Here is a 25,742-nt window from a genome sequence, read left to right on the forward strand (position 1 = left end):
TGCATTACACGGGTCATAAAGGGTGGGTGGATCAGTAACGTATTTAGACGGCCGTTCAACTTATAATAATATTTTTCAAAATAATTACTGCTTTCGATAATGACTGCTTGCTTGTTATTTGCAATAGTCTACCAAATTGCTTTTGAGGAAGATACAATAACATGAAAATATTGCTCGCCTAGCTCCGCTTGTCCAAAGGTCTTTAATATATCTGTCCTTGATTACATCTATTTTTCTTGTTTATTACGTTTCAGTTTCTATTGATCAAAATAGAACATGGTGGAAATGAAATGAGCTTAACGGCTTACCTCTCTGCATCGACCGGGAATACGAAATGAAATGAAATGAAATGGGGTTTAACGTCCTACTGTTCTGCTCCGACTGGGTTAATGAAGACGGGCAATGGGGGAAATTTTGCCCGGGCAACGGCACCATGGCCTACTCTTATATCGAATTTCAACTGCCAAGGATCTTTTACGTACACGCCAATGTTCACACGGGACCTCGGTTTTTCGTACCATCCCAACGACTAGACACTGACAAGGGGAAAGCAAGTCGAAAATCCCGATGAACTTTCTCGGCCAATGCAGGGATCGAAAACGCGACCTCCAGGATAGCGACCTCCAAGATTGTTTTGCATCTATACGTCGTGTTTATGATGCTTCAAACGCATTGATTAAATTGTTAATTTATAATTGATCAATAAAACTGCACCTACCACTACATATTACGTACGCAAGAGTTGATTGTTTTGATCCTTTAAAAGATGTATTTACATAATTACCATAGCGACGCAAAACATAAAATTTGTCTAATTATACATAGCTAATCTCATATTTATTCTGCAGAAAAATTATCAGCCCATGCACAAAACAAAATAAAAGAATTTACGTATACCGAACAGACTGAATTTTTTCTTTGTTGACCAAGCACGTCATGTGATAAAAGCCCGAAACGCCAGCTACATTTCTTATTAGAAGTTTGATACTGTGACGTTCACGTTAGAGCATCTTTATATAGATGGTATATGATAACATAATGACGAGTGTTTATAGTATACTGGGTATATACTATTTCGTACTTATATCACAAGGTAAGTACATGTATATTATCTATATGCTCATTGTATAATCAATACCCCAAACTTGTATATATTTATATATAGATAAAATAAATAACATAATATTATGGTATTTGTCAATTTATTGAAGAGAAGTGTCACCGCAGAAAATATGTCTAGAAAATTTGGTTTACTAATTATCATTTTAGTTGATCTTTAAGTGAAACAGTTGTGCATGAACATACCCACAACATTTTTAAATGAAAAATTAATATTATGCATTTTCACCCCGAACTGGATTTACTTTCATAAATTTATTCAGTATAATTCCTCTTTAAAATTAATGACATATATCCGTAAACACTGAAGCACATCTATTATCTACTTACTAAACTTATCCGTTTTAAAATTCACGGAAATGTCTGATCGCAATTATACATGTTTCAAATTTATCAACCATACGCCCAAAGTGTTATATTTAAAGTAGACTGTGCATTGGGTTTTCAGATAAATTAACTGTGTTTACTTTCAAAAATCTAACTAGCGTAAAGGTCGCCCCTTGAAATATTTCATGAAGAAAGGAAAACTGTTTAGATATTTAAAACATTTCTATCTGATAAATTGTTAAATGATAGGATTGGAGGCACAGGTTTATGTATTTGTGCCCGAATATCACCAGAAATCGATCTAGCCGAATATACCAATATGCTAGAATATGATATATTAAATGTACAGTGAAAGAATCTGTCGAATGCACCATTACGTCAACCTAATTTTATAAATTGATTAGTCTGACATCTTGCAAATGATCTTTTCACCCCATGTCATCTCATGATTGACGTTCAAGTTTTGCAATTGGAGAAATCGACACGTTTTCACGTCATATACGCCATTTGTAACACAATTTAGTGTTAGGAAGCTTATAAAGGACATCCACAATAAAGCGTAAATTTTATCTTGAGCGTCTTATTTTATATTAATGGTTCGGAGAATACGAGTGGGACGTATTATGATCGTTTGTGTCATTACAAACTTAACATTTTTACTCTCTTATACTAGGTTTCTTTTCATTGTTATATTTGACAAGCTAATATATGTTCATGCATTCGAGTGAGCAGGGCACTAAATTAATTCAAGAGTCCTAAAAGATCCTTTCTTAGCTTAATATAAGAAGTCGCCTATTAAAGAACAAATCGTTTAGAACATGATTGAATAAAAAGGGATTTAACGTTTTACTTTTCATGGGGGTTGGGTAGCCGAATAGATAACGCGTGTGCATTGAATCAGAAGGTCTTTCATTGGGTCAAGTGCCAAAGTCTCGATTATCTTTTTTATCGTTAAATTTTTAAATGGCGGCGATGTTCTAGTCTACTCAAATCGGAGCCATCCGATGTTCCAGAGTGTTGAATGTGATCATGATTAATTGTAGCCCAAAATGGAAATTTCTTGGATTTTGATTGGTCGAAAAGTGGCGTCGAATGAGTATAGCAGTCCTCTAAATTTCCTGGGCGACTCACTGCGAATGAATATTTTCTGTGTGCTAGACTCTGTTTGCAGTGGCCAAAAATTCTACACCTCAAAACTTTATTCTAGGAAATCTTCATAAATTTTTTCTTGTATGTCATCAACAATGAAATTCAACCATTGGCTTATTGAAACACACACCTGAAATACAAAAAACAAAGATAGTGAGTGTATTTGAATCATAATGGGTAAATTTCATTTCAAGGCTGGTCTGACCATAATGGTTGCTATGGTCATTCTATCATAATCAGACTGGTCAAAATCGAAGATTTTCAACAAGTCAATAAAAATACTACAATTTATTGAACTCCGTATGGACCGGAAATAACTGATTGGGATATGTTTTAAAAAATATACAAGTCGGGCTGACACTGATATGAATAGGACAGAGACTAATTTTCATACACAACACAAGCCAGGGTTTTTTGCGAAGAAAAAAAAATCACAGCGTCGAAATGACAACGAAAACAAGCATAGCAACCACGCGCGTACGCTACACAGCATATAATCTACACGGTCACACGAGTGTATGGACATTTATCAAACATGATATGCAATTTATTTCGAACCTAGTCACTGCTGGAGTTCAAAATCATTTAAAAAGTACATAAAATACACTTACAATTTCTGTTTCGATCTTTAAAATTATCGCAGAGTGTTATTTTATTACGTCACGGATATTTTCATTACGTCAAAATTGTTTTCCTTGGTATTTACGTCATTAAAACCAAAAAACGACCGTCAACTATCGCGAAAGAAAGAATTCCAAGAAAAATGTTAAATATTTTGGGCTACAATATCGATAAACACCTCCTGTTTAGAATTTATCGGACTGTAATTATTGTCCATTTGATACCGCTTAAATTTTTCATTTATAATAATTTATATAACAATTTTATCGTTACGTATAGGCATATATTGAAATTGTTAAAAAAAGACATTTTGACAGAGTATTTAGTTAAAATTAATTTATTCCGACGATTGCCGAGAATTGTTGATCGTTGGCAGACGGACTCTCCGCCCACACTTCATATTTTCGATTAACAAGACAGTGTCGATTGTCAGTCCCTTCGATAGTTTAAAGCCGTATATAGGGCTTTGGACTCTCACCGTGGGTGACGTCAGGCACTGCCGGAAAATTTCGGTTCCCCGATTATATATTGCCTAATCCATTCAATATATAAGCCAGATGACGTTATAGAGAGCTTTTTGCGGTTTGTCATGTCAATAAATAATAATGTATATAACAATTGAAGCCAAAATATAATGACTCTTTAATCAACGAGGCTCCGTCTTTTATTAAACTAAACGAATATTTAATTTACGTACGTCTAAACGCAATATTACAAGTGAGAACTGGGTTTTAATAATCACACCGAATGCTCACATTGATTGCTGATTTTACTATTTGAATATTCTAAATAATATTTCGAATGTTATTCCAATATTCAATTCAGCTTTTGTCTAGTTTTGGTACATTTCAGATTTCTATATAAACTAGAAATCTTTTAATCGATATCTGTGTGTTTATTCTGACCCATTTGTGTAATGTATTCAACTCTTATTCCACAAAGCAGAAAATAATACATCAATTAATCACAATAAACTGCATCCATTGCATTACAAAGAAACGTGTAAAATTTCGTATAGTCGGGTTATATATATATATATTTTTTTTTTATTTTAGAAGTTTATCAAATCTCTAATCTATTATAATGAAATGTACCTGTATGCCTTTTAACTATTGTTCGTTTCCACACATGTATAAATAAACCATAATGCTTGCTCGCATATAGGGGTTTATAGTTTATTTTTATTGCATATTGTCTAGTTTTAAAGATGCATAATGCAAGAGCTAAATCTGCAAATATAATATAAATTATGATTTAGACATTAATTCACATTGAAAACCCATAACCAACTCTCCAGAAAATCGGATGGCCGAGATATTGAATGGATTAGGACACTGGATAATCTAGTCTATATGTTTATTATCGTAGTAATGGTACTTGACAATCAAAACAATCTTGTCAAGCCTCCAAGTAGAGACTAACATTCCAGGTCTTTATCCAAGTCTTACATAATGTATAAGTTATATATAATTCTAGAATAAATTACGAAGGGATTGCTGTTCTTTGACATGTAACACGCATGTTTATAATTGCAAAAGAGATATGTGTTCTGATATAGTAACTTGAAAAATTAGGTTAGATTCCACCATGAACTCATGTTCCTGGATGGAAATGAGTTATTCTTCAGAGGCTAACTGACGCTCTTAGACAAAAAACGATTATGTAATCAAATGTATATTAAAGTAATGAGAACTGATTGATTTTAATAAATTTTAGACCAATTAGCTTTTTGTCAAGACTAAATTTTAGACTGGAATTTTTGAATGCCTATGCTTGTAATAAAATATTAATTCTTATAATAGCGGGAACTTAGAAGTAACATAATAAAATAGCTAAAACCGTGTCACTTGCATGTATTTTTTTGCTTTTTGTGCGTGTATTTACAACACAACTAAAAAAAAAAAAAAAAAAATCAAAAATAGCTGAAGCATAACGGTTGACAACAATCTCGCGTACATGACGCATCCAGGTTAAAGATTAAATATATAAGATGTACCGTAGTTTGTAGACATGACTCGAAATAATAAGCTTATATAGAAGTTCATTATTTTCATCTTATCATAAACAAATCTAATCCCCTTTATTTGGAATAAATAGTGCCCTATGATAGCTGATTTGATGTCACCTTTCTCTAACTTTTCACGCGATATAAATATGTATAGACCATTGTTGTGGTGCGATACCATGGGGTATCATAAATTAACTCATATTACAATCATTACACTCTATAGAAAATATCATACCCCAAAAATAAGTAAGAGAATTGTTTTCCCAGGGCAATTCATCTTTGATTCACTGAACACAAAAACAACTCAAAATTGAACTATAAGACAACTCCCAACGGAAAGGTGGAACACGTTTAAGTCACGATATGATTTTTCAAAGTTGTTTCCAAGTCATAGAATTCGTCACAATTTAAATTTGAAAAAAGATAGAAACGCGTGATATAAATGAAAGAAGATACTAAAAAAACTGTAGAGTTCTAATTGACGAAATGGTTTTACAGAATAAACCAATAAGTCTCGCTTCTATATTATGAAAATAAAAAAATATTTAACTATTAATCAACACTGGGTTTAGATCTACATTGTGAGATAATATTGTGAACATCACATACATTTGGTAATATAAGATTTCCACAAGACTAAACAAATATCATTATTAGTGTCGAAATATTCCTACATGTATATATCAACAAATACTTAATAGCACTCCACTTCAAAGAAATACATTTTCAGTGTTCTCATCCCCGAACATTTATTATAAAAAAAATATATATTACACATTTAAGAACTCGTCACACCTTTAATAGTGGATGGTATTATGTAGAATCAGATTTAAAAGTACCTCTGTGTATAGAATATAATATGACTGCATAATAAAATTGATCTCTAATGGTCTTGTTTTTTTTTGGTTATTTTTACTAGCTATAACCCTTATTGGATAACATGATAGTCTTATCGATCACGTCACACCATTCTTTCATTTAAACATGCATTGTGCAAGAGCTAAATCTGCCTATTGCCTGAAATCTTATCTAAATTCATAATTAGACATTAATAAACTTTCCAGACCATAATCAACTCTCGATGCCATCGTTAGCCTGCTATATTTAGTGGATTTGAATACATTTTGTGGTGGATATTTTAACGTAAAAATGGATAATCGAGACTTTGCTTATTATTCGTACCAACGTTAGTAATGACGATCGAGGCTAGCCTCGGATCCGAGTGAAACAATTTGACTGAATTTATTTTCAGCATATTCTGTTTCCATTATCTAATTTTTAACTATTATAGCGAGAACTGTCAGCTCTTTATCTAAATCTTACCTAATTCCCCTTTAAAATAGGAATTTGCAATATGATGAATTTGCATCCCGATTAATTCTTTCTTTTCGCATTGATCGTAATATTAAATCAACTTTAAGATCACAGAACAACTTACGAAAGCAGAACTGCCCAGACAAGACATCAGGAGATGTTGCTATTTTTATATTGTAACAACAGATCAATAGCCGAGTCAACTCTTAAATAATATGTTGAAGGTGCCCTGAAATTAAGCGCAGTGCTTTACCAATACTGCCAGACATTTCAATAAATCTATAAGATGCACTGCATTTGTTCTTAGAACATACCGCATCTCGTTTAGTGTTCATATAATATGGTGGAGACCCAACACGGCCATTTATTTTTGCGATTTTTGTCCCCGGGTGGAAGCGATAAAGCTATGTCATAGTCATAACAATCAATCTTTATAGCTACATGTCCCTTTAATTTGTGGATTTTTATTATTATACAGGCCAAGCTGCCGTATCGTCCGACCCATCGGAAGATGCTATTAATCAATATGTCCTTTCTAGGAACAAAAGAAGCGTAAGTAACAATCATTATTCACTATATATTATAATGAAACTATTCAACTATTTGTAAATTATTTACATTCGCCTTGAGTGGTGGGGTGGTTTTATGTGATAATTATTGATGAATCCAGGGAAATATGCTTTGTAAACAAATTACAAATTGATTTTCTTCTTGTGTTTCTTAGCTTGTCGCTCCTACAATCAAAGTGGAAGCTTTGTTCTTTAGCTATAAACACGTTTAGATAAATTAGATGTGTTTGTTTTTAGGTACGATATGATCCTCTTAGTTTCACTTTGCATACAAGATAATGTTATACTATTATTACTAATTAAACATACCCAGCCCAGTGTAGTGACACCACTGCAGCATGGCTGCACTATTTAACAGTTATTTTGTTATCTGACTTTCGACATTTCATTCCCATTAGATACCATTTATTGCGCAGGCGCTTCGCTGTGAATCGCAGCGGCGAGTTGTCTGAATGAACTATATAGTACCCTTCCTCGACTGGAGACACCTTAATTATAGCATATTAGACCTCTTACATCGCCTCAATAGCTATATGCTTATCAAAATTATTCTAAATATCATGTACTGCATGACAGGTAGTTTATTGATTGAATATAGGCCCTGTCTGTTGTCCATAAACTTTTAAGGGGCTATATGTATGCCTATGAATAAATTACTTACGATTTCACATTTCATCGTAGAAATATTATTACCATCAATGCTTATAAAATTCATATGTATATAATATTGCATATAATGATCAATTATTTTTTAAGACAGTGAAAAGTACACAAATGTTTTCAACTGAATAGGTAAAGAAAAAACCTTTTTGGGCTATATTTACTTATGATCGGAGACATGATAACAATTCTTGTAAATAGAATCTGTTGATCGAACCATCTGAAATTTCAGATTGGAAATGAAGACGATTCGTGTCAACTTGAGAAAAAGAGATTATATTTTGATAAAAAGTGGTGAAACTTAGCAATAAGAGTGTAATTGTTTGGTCTACAAGTGAAATCTATTGTAATTTTTATCTGTATTATGTTTATTTAGACCTCCAATTATGACCTCGTGTCATCACACAGTGTCTGCCAGGACAAGTCAGATGAGGCAACCGAAACAGGTATATCAATATTTATTTTATGATCAGTAGTGGAATACCGCGTTTTATCAGTGAAATAAAAGTGTTATTCCCCTGGCTAATTGTTTTTACCTAAAATGATTGTAAAATCATAAAATAAATAGAACATTTGTCGTTTTGTCGTGAATAACATAGTTTATTTCATCTCTAAGCAAGAAAACGTTTACATTTTCTTGCTTCTCGATGAAATAAAATATGTTATTCACTCTAAAACGACAAATATCCTCTATTTACTATTCATTTCAACTTAAAGAATAAAATCAATTTTGGGTTTTAGCTTTGGTTTTCTGAAAATCATCACAATTAAGTACCATTTTTCAAGTGATACAGTCCTACATTTTATTTCAGAACTTGTATGTAACTGTCGTTAATAAACGTCCCGTTGATGTTATCTGAGTGTGACCGTCTATCAGGGGCGCTCGAACGTATGAAGGGCGGGGCAAAGGCAAAAGGATGACATCGATGCGACTTAATGAGCCAGAAATATTAACTTTTTTTTTTATGTATTGGAAAAATAAATAAAGGCGTTTGATTTTGACGTATTTGTAGGTAAAAATTATTTCCTATTTAGTGTAAATGGGTATTAAAATGACTAAAATGCAGCATTCCGCCCGAAGCAGTAACGTCTTATGTAAACAATGCACGTGCCATTCAGCCAATGATTGACGCCGCGTGCTGTGACGACACGTGTTAAGGCAGCCATCTTTGCCAGAGATATTACTAGACTTGTAATTCTCTATGAAACAGATTGGACTCTTCCGTCGTAGTTGATAATGTCCCGAGGTCCTTCATCGGGTAATGTTTTTAAATTCTGTTGCAGGAACGATAAAATCCGACATCTTTTGACCGGTTACCCTTTTAACCCCACCAGATCAAAAAATGCAACTGAGATCACTAGAAACAAGAACCAATCTTGTATCAAGGTTCAATCTGAAAGATGCATTGCCCAATTACATGTTAAAGGGCATCCGGCAAAACTGTCAGATTGGTCGCACACTTTCGTGCTTTCAAATTCTAATTCTAAATAGAACTGTCGGTTAACAATGAAATTACACTGACATGGTAGGGTTGTATTACATATCGTAGCGTATAGCAACGTAGTAATATTAACCGGTGTCACGAGAGGGTGAGCGGGGATTGGTGGGGTGGGGAGGGGAGGGGGTGCACAACCCGCCACCGATTGATCATGGGCACCTGCAATAAACCCCCTCTCCTCATAACATACAATTCGGATTGCTGTCAAATTGGGTTCTGACTCTTCACTTTATTGTTTCAATGCATGGTTGTCCGACTTCGAAATACTTAATACTTTGCTTATTATGCTTCAGGTGTGACAGAAGCAGATAAAACATTAATAGTAAATTTACACAATCTATACAGGTCTAACGCCAACCCACCCGCTTCTAATATGCTCAAGATGGTAAGCTTTTTTTATCTATTATATTTTTGTGAGCATAATAATTGACGATCAAAAATAAATTAAAAGAATCATATTCTAAATGATCCAAATTAATAACTAGAATTTTAAAATTTGTGAAATGCCAAAATCATTTTATTATGACAAAATATGATAGTTCTGGGGTGGGGGGGGGGGATACGTAACGGAAATATTGGATGAGCTAATAACCAGTATGACATTTAAGTCGATGTACAAGGTTCTGATTAAATTTATTGTTAAGCTAAATTTATAGAAATGGAATAGTAAAACAGATCTTTTAGTTATTTTTATTATGTTATTGCAGAGATGGAATGATGAAATAGCTGTCATAGCACAGAAATGGGCTGAACATTGTGATATGACGCATGATGGTAATAAACAGAGAAGTGTACCAGGTAGAAAATCGTCCAATCTGATTAAAATGTATTCGGGCCTACTGCTGCTACTGGGGGTTTAAATGTCAAGCTCACATCTTATATTTAGCCTAGCTGATAGAGCCATGGAATTCATTTTGACAGCGGGGAGCACTCGGACCTGAATTAAGTATATCTATTATACAACGTTAGAACACGAACAGAACACGATTTTGCCAGGGCATCGTTGATTGCCAATTATTATAAGATTTTTGTTTATATATCTGGAGATATTGGTAATGGTTTGAAGATTTACATGTAACCTTATACATTTATTTATAGCTCGTTACAGTGTTGGTCAAAATTTGGCCATGGGTGCGTCTGGGTTTCAACAAGCTGTAGACCTGTGGCAAGCAGAAAACTCCACTTTTGTTTATAATGGTAGTAATGCGCTTTTGGAAGTTGGTCACTATACACAAGTTAGTCCATAATTCTTATTAATACGGGTCAGAATATAAAATTGTCGATTTCTTTGGATTTTATCGACTAATATCGATAAACCAATTTTGTGTTCCTTTGTCGACGCCGCAGAAAGCTAAAATTTAAACTACAATTAGTAAACAAGTCGACCCAAATAAAAGAAATTTAGCTTTTGTAAATAAACATTATAACAATAACATGTTATGTTGAAATTATTAACATATTAGCGCAATTATAAGGATGGCTTCCCGTTACACGGGATATATATATATATATATATATATATATATATATATATATATATAGAAAGCGAGAAAATGAAATAACAGAATCATTCAAAATTGTATATAAAATTCCATTCGAATTATTCTGTTTTTACTCTTTTACGGTTATACTCCTAATTACGTAAAAGTCTGTAACTAGCATGAAATTTATGGAAAGGTCTTCATTTCCTACTTCCAATAAGTTAACCGCCGATTTTCAATTCATTTCAATATTTAAATTTGGTTACGTGTTGATAAGATCAGTCAGTGTACAACAATGAAAATAAAATCCACATTGAATATGACAAACGTATGCAAATGTTGAACACGCAAGGTCGCATTTTTTTATTTTATTTTTTTTAGATAATCATGAGGTCATATAAATAATTAGGCCCATCGAATAAAATAGGGGTGGTGGGGTGTTTTGGGTTCTTGATCCTGTTGGGTCTAACCCGCCACTCCACACCCCACCCCACACCCCTCCCCAACGGGAACAGAGCCGAACCTTGTACAGAATGATATCGCGATTCCGTCAAAGGGCTGTTTTCGAAAAGTTTTTAATTTTTCAGTTTTAATCAGGAATCTTTTTCTTTATAGATAAATTGGGCAGACACTAATTTAATTGGTTGTGGATATGCTAAATGTGGAACAAAGAATTATCATGTCTGTAATTATGCAACAGCGTAAGTATAGATACATATATATTATTTATTTGGCTGATTTCTAAACTATCATTATACCCCCCCCCCCCCAGTTTAGTAATGACCCCAAAGATTGTTGAAATACTTCTTATCTTCTTCATTAACTTGTTTATGGAATTGGAGGCACATGATTAGTGAATTAAACATACATTATGCAAGAGCTAAATCTGCCTATTGCAGGTCTTTCTGTAGGCCTGAAATGTTATCTAAATTATTAATTAGGCATTAATTAACTTATCCAGACCATAATCAATGTAATCGCTAGCCTACGATATTTACTGGATTAGGATCCGATCTGCTGCTCTATGCTCATTCATGATTAAATTAACAAATAGATAATCGAGACTATGTATTTTATCGTACCAACTTTAGTAATGATGATAGAGGCTAGACTCAAAATTCAATCGCTAAATTCTCGGTTCAGAGTGGATCAATTTGACTAGTGTATATTTAATACTTAATTAATTAGTGAATGTTTTAATTTTGTGTGTAGAAATAGTATAATATTTATGATTACATTGTCACTTTGTAAAGTGCCACTGAACATGTTATATGAAAGGGCGCACTATAAATATGCTGTAATAATAATAATGTTATAATTTTGTGTGTACAAAAATATAATAATGTTTTAATTTTGTGTGTAGAAATAGAATAATAATGTTCTGATTTTGTAGAAATAGCATAATAAGGTTATAATTTTGTGTTTGTAGAAATATTATAATAATGTTATAATGTTATAATTTTGTGTGTAGAAATATTATAACAATGTTATAATTTTGTGTGTAGAAATTTATTAATGTTACACTTTGTAGAGGTAATGTAAATGGTAGATTGGGTACACCGTATATAAGTGGAACACCATGTTCAGCATGTCCTGGTCGCTGTGTTGACGGTAAACTTTGTGGTAAGTATTAATTTCATATTAGCATTCGGACAACAAAGGAGATGACAGTTTTCAAGATGTAGTGTGTGTATGTCACCACATCCAGTTCCCACATACCGTTCCCGTGCCGTTGGTACTTTCGTCGTCTTGGTTCTCATGCATATAGGGCCAAACTGGACACAGAGTCAAATCGTAAGAGGGAAAAGAACACCAAGCTCCTAGCAATAATATTATATCGCAAGCTGAATAATGTAAAACCGTTGTTTATTTTTAAAGATGGATTATGTATGAGAAAAATCTGCCAATTACTGGTCTTTATTTTGGCTTCAAATGTTACGTAAACTGGTATTTAGACATTTATTAACATGACAGGTCTATAATCAACTCTCAAGACTATCGGATGCCGGAGATCTAAACGGATTGAAACACGGTTGCCATTTAATGAATCGAGGCTTATTCTCGATTAACAGGTGCCGTTTCTACGATAATAAACAATCTATGCCACATCTTGTCGAAACTTCAAACGATGGTGACTCCGTTCAGAATAAAGTAATTTGAATGGATTTTTCCATAAAATTATATTCATTTTGCATTATCTTTTTTTGAACTATTATAGCAAGAACGGCTAATCCTTTATATTAACTAATCGTTTGTTAGTGTTTTATTAGACTTCGGGCACATTATTTTGCAAACTAGAGTTTTGAAAAAAAAATCCCACTTCACCCGCCTGACCGAAAAGTCAGATTGCACAAAAGTTAGGTACTTGATTAGCTGGGCCTCCCCCCCCCCTTGTGTATAATATAACGTGGGCATTTTAAATGGGTTTAATATATTATGAATGTGGACGTTTTAAATGTGGATTTAATATATTACGAATGTGGACGTTTTATATTTGGATTTAATATAATATTATGAATGAGGATGTTTTAAATGTGGATTTAAAATATTATGAATGTGGACGTTTTAAATGGAGGTTTATTAGATTACAAATCTGGACGTTTAAATATGGGTTTAACAGATTACAAAAAAATACGTTTAGATGCGGGTTTAATAGATTACAAATATGGTAGTGATGAATGTGGCTTTATTAGATTACATATGTATTTTTGTAGATTGTGATGTTACCTGTTGGCATGGTGCAACATTAGATCGTACGACCTGTACATGTACTTGTTTAAATGATATGTATTTAGCACCAGCATGTAAACGTAAGTTGAGTTGGTTTGTTTTATCGCCAGGTGGACCCATTTCAGCATCTTAAAACCCGAAGATGCAAGAATGAAAAGTCCGATTGGGGTATAAAGTATAAACTTTAAGAAAACAAATTCTTGTTTAAACCGTTCAAGTATTCTATCTTACGTAATAGCCATTTAAAGTTTATACAACAATTAATGAATTGATTTCACAGTCACACCGCCATCTTGCTGTGTCTTAGATATAATTATTTTATAATCTTTTTCATGATGTCTTTTTTTTTTACACACACACACCTGAAGTTATCTACAATAAAAGTTACGGACCTGGTAAAGGGGAGCAGATATTATTGTTAGACAGTATCGGTTGGATTTTCACGAAATTCGAACTTAACCGTAATTAGGGTGTAACAGTGATATATTTTAACGGTTTTTAAAATCAAATAAAAGTTGACTACTAGAGGGCCAACAAACTAAAAACTTGATTTTCGCACAATCAGGGGCCATATTCCAGGAAGTTATGGTCCGATATGCGTCAATATCAAAAGGAACCGAGATCTTTGGGATATACATGTAAGCCTATATTTCAAGTGGCGTCAAAATCGGATAAAATTGTGACCTGTCGAGTGTCCACAAACAAGATGTAAATGGACGGACAGGGCGACGACAATATAAGTCTACATAAAATTGTGGGCGTATAAAAACGATCTGGTCTGTTGTGCCTTTTATTTGTGGTGAATGTCGTGTACGCAGCAACGAATTCAGATACCCTTCAGGACTGATATGTTATTCGTATTTTTCGATGGGAACATACCACTAATATAAAGTGGTTTTCTGGTTAATAAATAGTTGAAATATATCGTTTTCTTTTTCACCAATTTGTTGAATTGATTATATAGGTGGACAGTTGCATTATAAATAACAGAACACTACAAAATGTGCTTAAAATTATGCTTCATTGTTATATTTCAGTTGATTGTGAGAAACCGGATCCGTCTTCTGGTGGTTATAGTTGTAGTGGATCGTTTGGTCAGAGGGCATGTCCTAATAATCCGACATACTGTCCTAACAAATGTAATTATTGTCCTGGTAAGTTATCTTGAATCTTAAACATATATCTGGATCAAGTCTGCAAAATTAGAAAAAGCCACCAGTAGCAGCCTGTCATCAGTGGCGGACTGGCCAGGTTGTCAGCTTGCCCAGTGGCAAGTGGGCCCCTGAAGAAGTGGGCCCCCTTAGACATTAGACAATATATTTAAAATGATTACATCTTTTTGTTGCCACTTATATTTTTTGAAAATTTAATTTATTCATTTTAAAAATTAAATGATAGAATTGTATTGGTGGGTGGGCCCCCTTTGTGTCCTGGCAGCCAATATTTTCAGTCCCAGTGCGCCACTGTCTTTCACCCATCCGATCCTAACCCCAAACATTTTCTAGAAACTGGAATTTATTGTACAAGTGAAATGATTGATTTAGTTCATCTAAAATGGATTGACCTTAATGCAAAGCGAATTTAGGAATTTATTTTGTCTTATAAAATTGAATGTATTGGCTTGATTTATTTTTCAGTTGCTGACTATCGTAATGTTGAGAAAGAATTTATCTCTTGTCTTGGAGGTGGAGGAGATATTTTAACTGTTCACTACACAACTCTCCTCTTACTGTTAAGCACAGTATTCCTAACGGTTTTGAATTAACTCAGTAAAAGGAGGGGTTAGGGTCTATTATATTGGGTTTGATTGTCCTCGTTATACTCTTTAAAACATAACTTTTTTTTTTAGATAATGGATTTTGATAAAACTTGGAATATACTTTCATTACCACTCAACTAAATTTGAACATCAACACCTTAACTGTCTGATCCCTTGAAATATCAATGCCATATGCACATATTTAATTAACCTCCTTCAATATGATTAGAAAATAAGAATGTACATTGCATTTACTGTGATCTATACTTCCTGGGACCACAAGAGTAATTGCTTGTAATATTTAAGCATATATGACACCTTGTTGAAATAAATTTATCATTTAATAATTATTTAGCACAATGCAATAATAATCAAACGCACAATTTTGTGATTTATTAATTAATCAAAAATATTTAATTACTATGGGTTTTTTCTTAATATTGTTATGTGTGCATGCATTTGTTAATATAATTTATACATTATAAATATGTACTCTTAAAGATGTATTATGCAAGAGCTAAATCTGACTATTGCAGATCTTTTTTTCTGGCTTCAAATGTTGTATAAAGTACTATTTTATTGACATAGAGGGCCTCTCTAGACCAATGGATGGCTCCTATTTTAAGTAGATTATTCAAGTGTTTAATGAAAAAATAGATAATCAAGACTAAATCTAGATTGTCAAGTACCATGGCAATCTACAATACATTAAGTCAAAACTTCAAACACTCATAACTTCGCACAGAATATAATAATTTGACTGAAAATATATGTTTTGTATTCATTTTTCATTGTCTATTTTTGAACTATTATAACAAGATCAACGAGCTCTTTATCTAATTCTTACATAATGCATCTTTAATACTTTGCACTTATTTCTACCCCACTAAAATTATATGGGGTAATTTATGAATTTTTATAATATATTCCAGAGGGCTTTGTTACATAATGCAGCTTTTTTTCTTTACCTTTGCACATAAAACATAAGCAATAATCTCTAATACCAAATATTTATTTATTATTTTGTACAAAGGTACATTATTTTTTTAAATTACAAAATGATGATTTACATAAATTTAATGATATTCTTGTGTTTATATGTACATTTAACATTTATTTAGTGACAGAACAATGAAATAAAGAAATGTATAGCTAAAGGGTTTTGTACAATACTTTGTAGCTAAACGAAATAAAAAGCTAATGAAATCAATAGGCTGAGCCTTGAGGGGGTGATTAGTTCAAACCCCTATATTTCGAAACAAATATTTTACAAAGTAACAATAATGACGCAGGTCCACAGTCAGACAAAATATAATATAACCATACTGTATCAAAAGTCAGATGCAGTCCATAGGTGAGCTTCATACAAATGGCAATGAATAAGATACTACTCAACTGTGTATGACACATTCAATTACTGTAACACAAATGCTGTCCAAATTCCTTAAAGCATGTGAATCTCTAAAATAAAGTTGAGAGAGGGAGAGAAATGGGGTTTAACGTCCACTTGACACAAACTAGGTCATTTCAGGACTAACATATGGTTCAATTTTATTTCAATAATACCCTTGCACATAGGTGTCTTCAGCAGTGAGCTTCATACAAATGGCAATGAATAAGATACTACTCAACTGTGTATGACACATTCAATTACTGTAACACAAATGCTGTCCAAATTCCTTAAAGCATGTGAATCTCTAAAATAAAGTTGAGAGAGGGAGAGAAATGGGGTTTAACGTCCACTTGACACAAACTAGGTCATTTCAGGACTAACATATGGTTCAATTTTATTTCAATAATACCCTTGCACATAGGTGTCTTCACCAGTGGGAGAAAACCGGAGGACAGGAAAAAATCTACGAGGTTGGACAGGCGACCCTACTCCTTGTCACGTACCAGCGGGGAATCGAAAACCACACCACTTGACTCAAATACAGACCTTATGATCCAACGTGCACGTATTAACCCAACCCCTTAGTAAATTAAAGCTAGAAACAGATGTAAAAATTGCAAGTATAATAATGACATGTCTTCATGATGGAATGTTATATGTGGTAATATTTGAATAACAACACAGGCCAATGTACCAAACATATTAAAACTGTAATGCTTATATTAATTCATAGCTTATGTCCCCGTATGAAATAAAATTGACAGTACATAGACACAATTAGGATTTCACTTCTATAGATTACATGTTCTGATTGTGACCAAACCTAAAACCAACTCTGATCCAAAAAGATCCGATTTGGACATAGATTTTTATTAGTTTGTAACTGAGTCATCAGAATGTTTTTCATTTTGTATTCAAAGCCAATTGCTTTCAGAAAGCAGAAGATTTCAAAACTCTGATTTGAACTAGATCATGACAAACTATGTCTTTCCTTCGTGAGATCTGTCTATTGTTCATCCCCCTGCACTCTACATTGTAATTTTTATCTACATACTAAATCACTGGACTCGATTTGACTCAATGTAATTTAGTTTGAACACCCTGATCTAATAAACACTATTTTGCAGCAATAATTATGGGCGCCAATACCGGTAATTTCATTGTATTGCAGCAATAATTGCAGGAATATATATTAAAAGGGTAAAAATAGCTTGACAAGCAAGCAAGGTAAAATACACCCACCACCAGCTTTTTAAATGTACTGTCTTGAGGGTTTGGGTCAAGATCAAAATTTGGTGAAATTTGGTACAACAGGATACAGGTAATATATTTAATCAATAATCATGGGGCAATAACTCTTGAATGACTTTTTTTGCAAACACCCTTAATCTTTTTGGGTGCAATATTCCTTTTAAAGATTTGAACTGTGTAGGGTACGGTGATGCACATTTATCAGCAATTGAATCGAACAAAGGGCATTACGATTCTTTCCCATAATGCTCAAAATCAAATTGATAGATCATCCTTTACTCCAATATGATCAATTCCCGAAATTGGATCGAATCTGTGAAGAATTCAACTTTCTAGAGTGAGTACGAATACAGTATATATCTAATGAACAGTCAGGGGCTATAACCCTGGATCTACTTTACCCCAATACTAACTATTCTCGACGGACCGATGACAACATATGACCACAATAATAACAGGTGGGCATTTAAAAATTATTTTCTATTTATAATCAATAAATATAAACATCAGCGTGATATATGAATAATAAGATTGACCTGTGAATTAAATAAACGGATAAAAAACTTGTAGACAGAGTTTATAAATTGCTGTAAAGAGAGTGTTCATCCATGGAGCGTTGATCAATATAGTGAGCACAAATGATGCTTTCTGGGGTTTTTTGGTATCCAGCATCAAAGGTTATTGAAAACTATAACCCACAACTAAAATGATTACTTTTAGTCCATTTCATATCTACCTTTACGACATGTAAAGGCTATCTTGATATTTTGAAGTGAACCACCTGCAGTAATAAATGCCCAAAAGGCGGCAATAATCATAACTACATAAGCTGGAATAAGTGATGCTAAATACAAGGATTCATGGCGTTCTGCAGTTCTTTGATTCAATAGAGTCTGGAAAAAAAAGAAAACAATTATCTATTTTAAATATTTCAAATAAATTTACACATTGTATTGAATTTTCTGCTTTCAAACCAGATATCTTAACAATTAATTGTGACCAGCTCCCACGAAACCAGGCGCGCGCACAACTTCATTTTGTACTACGGCACAAAAGCATAAACTGTATGCCTTCTTGTTGCCATGAATGAGCCAAACTCCAGATGATATGACAAATTTGAAAATTGGAAAGCTTAGGCTGAGGACTGTTCAAATATGCTGCAGCCGTAATTTCATAAAAAATGACCAAGAGCCCGGTTTTGTGCGAGCAGCTCACATTTATTTAAGTGGTTTAAGACAAATCTCTATTTCAAAAATTTACTTGTGTGCAGGAGTCTTTAGCAGTAGGCCGAAATCAGAGAAAACCCAACAGGTTAGGCCTGCACTCAACAAAACACTGAAAGGTGACTAAATGACAGACCTTATGATATAAAGAGCACCACTGAACAACTCTCCAGGAGTTAAAGAATTCTCTATTACTATCAATGCTGAATGAAGTTTTATCATTATCAATGGGAAAATAGATTGTTCCAAATTTCTAGTGCCGTCTTCTTAATATTTGGGGAAAATTTAGGTATGATGTGTCAAGGGGAATAACTCTTCATCTATTAAAAACTTACCAGACATGAAACCAGTAAATGAGACAAAACAACTCCAGCAACAAGATAATATCTTTTGGTATCTAGAGCATTGAAAAATATCACTCCCCAAAATGTATGTAACAATATGAAGCACAGCGTTAGAAATGCTGAAATAGAAAAAAGTGTTAATAAAAGATGAAAAGCTGACAAAATGTACAAAATAACCTCCCTTAGAATCTCAGGTATTAGACAAATTTGCATACATTTAAAAAATTTAACATTAATTTCTATCATCAATTTGCTAACATGTCACAAAATCATAAGTCATATGGCATACTAACAAATCTTAAAGGTAATGTAGAAAGAGAAAAATGGGGTTTAACGTCCACTCGACACAGACTATGTCATTTCAGGACTAACATTTTATTTCAATAATTCTCTTGCGTATAGGGGACCTGAAGAAAACCCACAAGGTTAGACAGACGACCTTACTCTTTGTCACATACAAGACGGGAATAGAAACCATAACAAGAACTAATGTGCACATGTTAAGCCATTCGTCCACCCAACCCCCAAATGTTTTTAAAACAAAGATTTTATAAACAACATTTACAGCACCCACCTGTAGTAAGGAAGAAATATTGAGAATCTCCCAGAATTCCTATTGTTCCAGGCCCAGCCATATCAGCCAAAACATTCACAATGGAGAAGGCTCCACTTAAAACACCATAACCAAACCCAGAAACTAAAAGTTTGAACAGAAACATTATTGTACAATTATCTTGTAATATTATACAAAGCTAAATGTTTCATATCAAATGGGCAGATCTCTTAAGTTTTATATTATTTTATCTGCTAAGGGATCATTAAACAAATATGAATTTCAGACAGATGAGTTAATAATTAAAGCAAAAAGAGTTCATAAATCAATGAAAATAAATAGGATAGATAACCAATTTCAATTTCATAAAGATAGGATCATAATTGAGACATCTAACAAACGGGAATAACCCTGGAAGTTATTATCGTAAATCGCTGTAACTCATTGTCCTTTGAATATGATAGACAACAGAACAATATGCATCAATTTCAATCAGATTACTAATCTAGTATATATGACTCCCCGCCCGGGATATAATCCACAGACCGCCATTTCAGGTTGACCCACGCACCCCCTCAACCCCAGTGGGAGAGAACCCCCTAGGCTGTCATCTTATCACTGAGGTCCGGCTGTCTACCTGCCTCAGGGACGGTGACCTCATGATTTGTCACCATATACATGCTATAGTACCCCTTTAGGACGATAATCTTCAGCTTTAATCCTAATCCTTTCCTTACATTAATAGCAACATTTTAGTTTGAGATGACCCCTTCTGGTATGTTGAGATGACCCCTTCTGATGTCAGGACATGGACCATAATGTATAATAAGGTCCATTGTCAGACTAAGCATGCAAGTAGGACCATGTAGTAGTCGTAAAAATAGCCTGTCTCCTATTCTTACAAGATCGGCGAAGCAATAGGAGAGACGCTATTTTTACAACGATCTCATCATAAAAATAAATCATTGCCTATTCTTACGGCATCCCCCTTTGCAAACTGCAAAATAGTACAAGTCCAACATTGTTTAACTTGTGCATGCGCTGCCGGAACTTCCACCATGTCGTAAGAATAGTCCATCAATAATTCTTACGCCTTGTTGTACGAATAGCCACGGCGTAGATGATTACAATTCCAACAATTATCACACACGTGTATTTAAATTCCAGACATGATGAAGAATAGATTTAAAGAAATCTGGAGAATCTTACCATAAGCCATGATGTGTTTATTATTGATATCTTTAGGTGTAATATTCTCATCTCCTGATACTTGACTCACTTTCTTTAATCCTTCATCAGCTCTTCTGTAATAACAAATAAATAATTTTAGAGAGAATACTCCAATGGTTTATTGACATTTTAGAAAAATCAATCAACACTATCATTTTTATTGTGTCAAGGCATTTAAAACTTTAGAAATAAAAGATTTACAATAAAGAAAGATTTGGTAAACACTAATTCCAATGCTATGTGTTGTAATGAATTTTCATTTATACCATAAATGAAGGAGATTGTATTATACAAATTCTTATACAATTTTAGAAATAAATCTATTCAAATCTATTTAAGATTAAGACTGGGTCATGTTCTTTTAACATTGGTTATAACTTATATTATGTGTAATCCTAAATTGTCGAACTTTACAGCAGACCCTTCAAAGGATCTCTGACTTTACACTATGGACTCCAGATCAACCTACCAATCAAAACTTGTAGTACAGAAATTTCTGTCAAATCTTACGATTATCAATTAATTTATTTGGCTGTCCAACAAGAATCAAAGGTAGGTTACTATTGTGCTGTCATCACATGCACAGGTACGTGCTTTCCTTTTCCAAATCTTAAGATGTTAATGGAGTGAACAATGAAACAAAAAGACTCGAGTGACCAACTAAATACAACAGAAGGAAAATAACATCAAGTTTTTAATAGATTATGGCATTCTATTCATGATTTACAATTACTCACAACGTACTACATTGTACATGTAAGTCATTTTGGGACAGGAATATCTTCATTGGTTCTTCATTTGCCTACTTGCATGATGCTGTGTCTACAAACAACTGATGTCAAAAAAACATAGCATATTACCTGAGTAGTTTATAAAACAGGAATCTAAACAATTCTTGGAAAAAGACGGAAAACACCAGTCCAAACGCCAGTTGATTTCGCAGTGGCACCACAGCATACCATAATATTGATGATAACAGCAGTGATAATAGCCAGAAAAATCCACTAGAAAAAAAGAACATACAATTATTTGCTTACATGTTAGTAGAAATACTTTTTTATTTTTATCCATAAATTCTAATTCATCATTACAATGTACATGTACCTTACATGGTGATATATTTAAACATTTTTTAAAATCCGATAAAAATTGGGACCTCTAGAGAGGAACCACAAGCTAAAAACACGATTTTTCGTACAATCAGGGGTCATAATTCAGGAAGTTACGATCCGATATGTGCAAATATCAAAAGGAACCAAGGTCTTTGGGTTATAAACATGTGTATCAAGTTTCATCCAAATTGGATGAAAATTGTGACCCATAAAGTTTCCACAAGCTAAAAAACGTGATTTTTCGTACATGTCCACAATCTAAAAACGTGACTTTTCGTACATGTCCACAAGATAAAAACTTGATTTTTAGTACAATCAGGGGCCATAATCCATGAATTTGTGGTCAGATACACGGCAATGTCGAAAGCAACTGAGATATTTGGGAGACTGACATATATTTCAAGTTTCGTCAAAATCAGATAAAAATTGTGACCTGTAGAGTGTCCACAAACAAATTGTGAACGGACGGACAGACAGACAGGGGCGATGTCATAATACATCCAGATGAAAATACGGGCGTTTAAAAATATCTTTACCTTGCTATTAGAACAATAATTCTAAGTGGATCTTGTGCTATGGTAAATATAAACATGGCCAGGGGAGGACCAAATGATATAAAGGCACACCCAAAAAATTCCATCAACGTCATCTTGATGTTTTAATCTGCAAAATACTGCAAAATGACTTTTTACAAACCAATGAAAAATAACAGAGCTGTCAATTGAAATTAGATCATTATGTTCATCATGCTAACAGCATTATCTTTGATTCCTTTTTCTTTGAAATGTCTAAACATTTGGACTGAACAAATACTGTGACAACCAATTCATCACCATGATTCATGAACATAATAGAAGTTCTTTCAAATCTTGTATCCAACAAAAAATGTTACTACTTTTTGACTGAGTGTCTATATATTCCAGGCCAGGGGCCTGTTTCACCAAATTTTAACTAAGATAAATCCAAATTTTAGTAATTTGATTGGATAATATTAGATTGATTTTAGTGCTTAGCCAATCAAAATTGAAGTATCTACTAAAATATGGATTTTATCTTAAAGGACAATATTGGTGCCAGTCATTATCACATATGTGATAGAGCTGGTTAAACACATTCCAAATATAATTTTAACACACAGATCATTGCTACGATAGCTGAGTAATACAGGTTTCCTGAATCGGAAGTGACGAACGCCAAAGGAAAACACGAGTCATCTCTCTATATAACTGACTGATGTGACGAGTGATAACAGATACACGGCCGAATTTCTGCTCACTAATAATTCCTTCGAAGACCAAAAGTTGTTATATGGGACTGGAAGAGGATACCTGACAATTCAATAAAGTAATTGAATGTCATTAGATAAGAGAACACGAGAAAAATAGAAATAGTCCGTACATTCCCTTGTTTATATTCATTCTATATCTTATAAAAACATGGTAATGCACGGACTTTTTCTGTTTTTCTTTTGTGTTCACTTATCTAGTGGCAGTCAATTCTTTTTATGAATTGTCAGATATCGTCTCACAATCTCACACAACAACTTTTAGTCCTCGAAGGAATTATTAGTGAGCAGAAATTCGTCCATATATCCGTTATCACTCGTCACATCAGTCAGTTATACAGAGAGATGACTCGTGTTTTTCCTTTGGCGTTCGTCACTTCCGATTCAGGAAACCTGTATTACTCAGCTATCATAGCAATTATCTTTGTGTTAAAATTATATTTTAAATGTGTTTAACCAGCTCTATCACATATGTGACAATGACTGGCACCAATATTGTCCTTTAAACATACATTATGCAAGAGCTAAATCTGATTATTGCAAGTCTTAATTTAGGCTTCAGATGTTATAGAAATTATAAATTAGATCTTTATTTAAACAACAAGCCCAAAATCAACTCTGATAAACATCCCAGCTAACATCATCCCAGTTGTATTGCAGCCCCATTGGATCACTGTAGTGTTTCCTATTTATCTGCTTCGGGAGTCAGGTAGTCACCTTACAGTACAAGAGTACACGCAGGCTAACAAGAAGTCGGATATAATTATGGCATGCCTCATTCCTTTCAAACTTTCGCTTCTTATCTATATAATAAAAGTCTTATTTTTAATTTGTAGTAAAAATAAATGTGATACGAATTGAACTGCAACAACGTCTCAAGCCATTGAAAACGTTACTTGATAATCAAGATTATGTAGGTGGAGTTAACGCCTGTCAATCAAACGGTCGGCCAAGGTGAAGATATATTTGACTACCATTTCTAGTCAAATATTACAACGATGATAACTTTGTTTAGAATAAAGTAATTTGACTGAAATTTTCAATATATTCTTCTTCCATCGTCTACTTTTGAACTGTTATAGCAAGAATGACCAACTCTTTATAAAAATCTCCCATAATGTATCTTTAAGTTAAAATTTCATGAAACAGGCCCCTGATATGTATGATTTGTTTGTCAGAGGTAATGATAGACAGAAGACCTTTTACATGTACATAATATAGTCAATGGCCAAGGAACAAACATAACAAAATTCACATAGATCTTACATGAATTGGAGGATCTGTAAGCATAGGCACAGGGGCCAATTTCAATTGGAGGGGCTGAGGATACATGTATTTGCCAAAAATTTGCTTTGTCACCCGAAATTTCAGAATGAATAAATCATTAACTAAAAAACGAATTTTCCATAAAAGCTTTGATGGTTGTTTATTTTTAATTAATTACACAACAATATAAATTTACAATATGTTAAGCAAAAAACAACTTAATGTTTCCATTCTCTAATGTTTGTGCCCGAAAAACAGAAATATGTTGCCTGAAAAATGGACAGTTCACCAATTCGGTGGAGGGGGGGGGAGCTGCACAGCCTCCCTGGTCTATGTCTTTAAGCATTTTTCGGTGAGAGTCGCATCCCAAAACAACAAGATGAGTGGTGTTTTGAGACCAAAAAGATAAGAAATTACTTAGTAGAAGTGATGATATCGGGGAAAAAAAGTCTAGGCTATGTAGGCCCTACTATAGTACAACTACTAGTCCTAATAATCAATAATGTCGGCCTACACATAGGCTCAGTGAGTTAGAAGATTACTTATACTCATGAACTGAATACTGAAAAAAAAAAAAATATGCATTAAACATAATTTACTGCGAATTGTTTACCTATTAAATTATGAAACTGTTCAATCAATCTAATTCGTGAATCACAATACGGAAATGGGTTGGCCTGACAAAAATTGCTCACTCAAGCACTCAACACAGCTGAGCACTTCCTCTTTCTTTCGATTGCGCCGCAGAAAATTGGATAATTGGAAATAAAACTAAAATATTGTTGATTTTTTTAGATCATGAAATAAAATAATCCAAACCACCCATCAAATGATATATTTCGATCAAGT

General features: G+C 33.4%; 2 protein-coding genes across 3 annotated transcripts; one reads left to right on the forward strand and one right to left on the reverse strand.

Annotated features, from left to right (window-relative positions):
* Positions 1-937: 937 nt before the first annotated feature.
* LOC126825065 (cysteine-rich venom protein latisemin) lies at positions 938-16,393 on the forward strand. Its single transcript, XM_050554500.2, has 11 exons — positions 938-1,093; positions 7,017-7,090; positions 8,144-8,213; positions 9,560-9,651; positions 9,974-10,064; positions 10,365-10,501; positions 11,363-11,448; positions 12,279-12,370; positions 13,462-13,557; positions 14,515-14,631; positions 15,115-16,393. Exons 1-11 carry the CDS (start codon positions 1,021-1,023, stop codon positions 15,240-15,242), a joined length of 1,056 nt encoding a protein of 351 aa, XP_050410457.1. The 5' UTR covers positions 938-1,020; the 3' UTR covers positions 15,243-16,393.
* LOC126825067 (gamma-secretase subunit Aph-1) lies at positions 16,233-25,651 on the reverse strand. 2 transcript variants are annotated; one of them, XM_050554503.2, is made up of 7 exons: positions 25,507-25,651; positions 22,879-23,015; positions 22,091-22,234; positions 21,210-21,304; positions 20,022-20,144; positions 19,439-19,566; positions 16,233-18,773 (listed from the first exon to the last, which is right to left on the reverse strand). In XM_050554503.2, the coding sequence occupies exons 2-7, from the start codon at positions 22,989-22,991 to the stop codon at positions 18,597-18,599; spliced, it is 780 nt and encodes a 259-aa protein (XP_050410460.1). In that variant the 5' UTR covers positions 22,992-23,015; positions 25,507-25,651; the 3' UTR covers positions 16,233-18,596. The 2 variants fall into 2 exon arrangements, with proteins under 2 accessions (XP_050410460.1, XP_050410461.1); XM_050554504.1 differs by having other exon boundaries at positions 22,879-23,005; positions 25,507-25,638.
* Between the last annotated feature and the right edge of the window lie 91 nt (positions 25,652-25,742).

This window comes from Patella vulgata, chromosome 6, assembly GCF_932274485.2.
Source record: "Patella vulgata chromosome 6, xgPatVulg1.2, whole genome shotgun sequence".
NCBI classification, from domain to species: Eukaryota; Metazoa; Mollusca; class Gastropoda; family Patellidae; genus Patella; species Patella vulgata.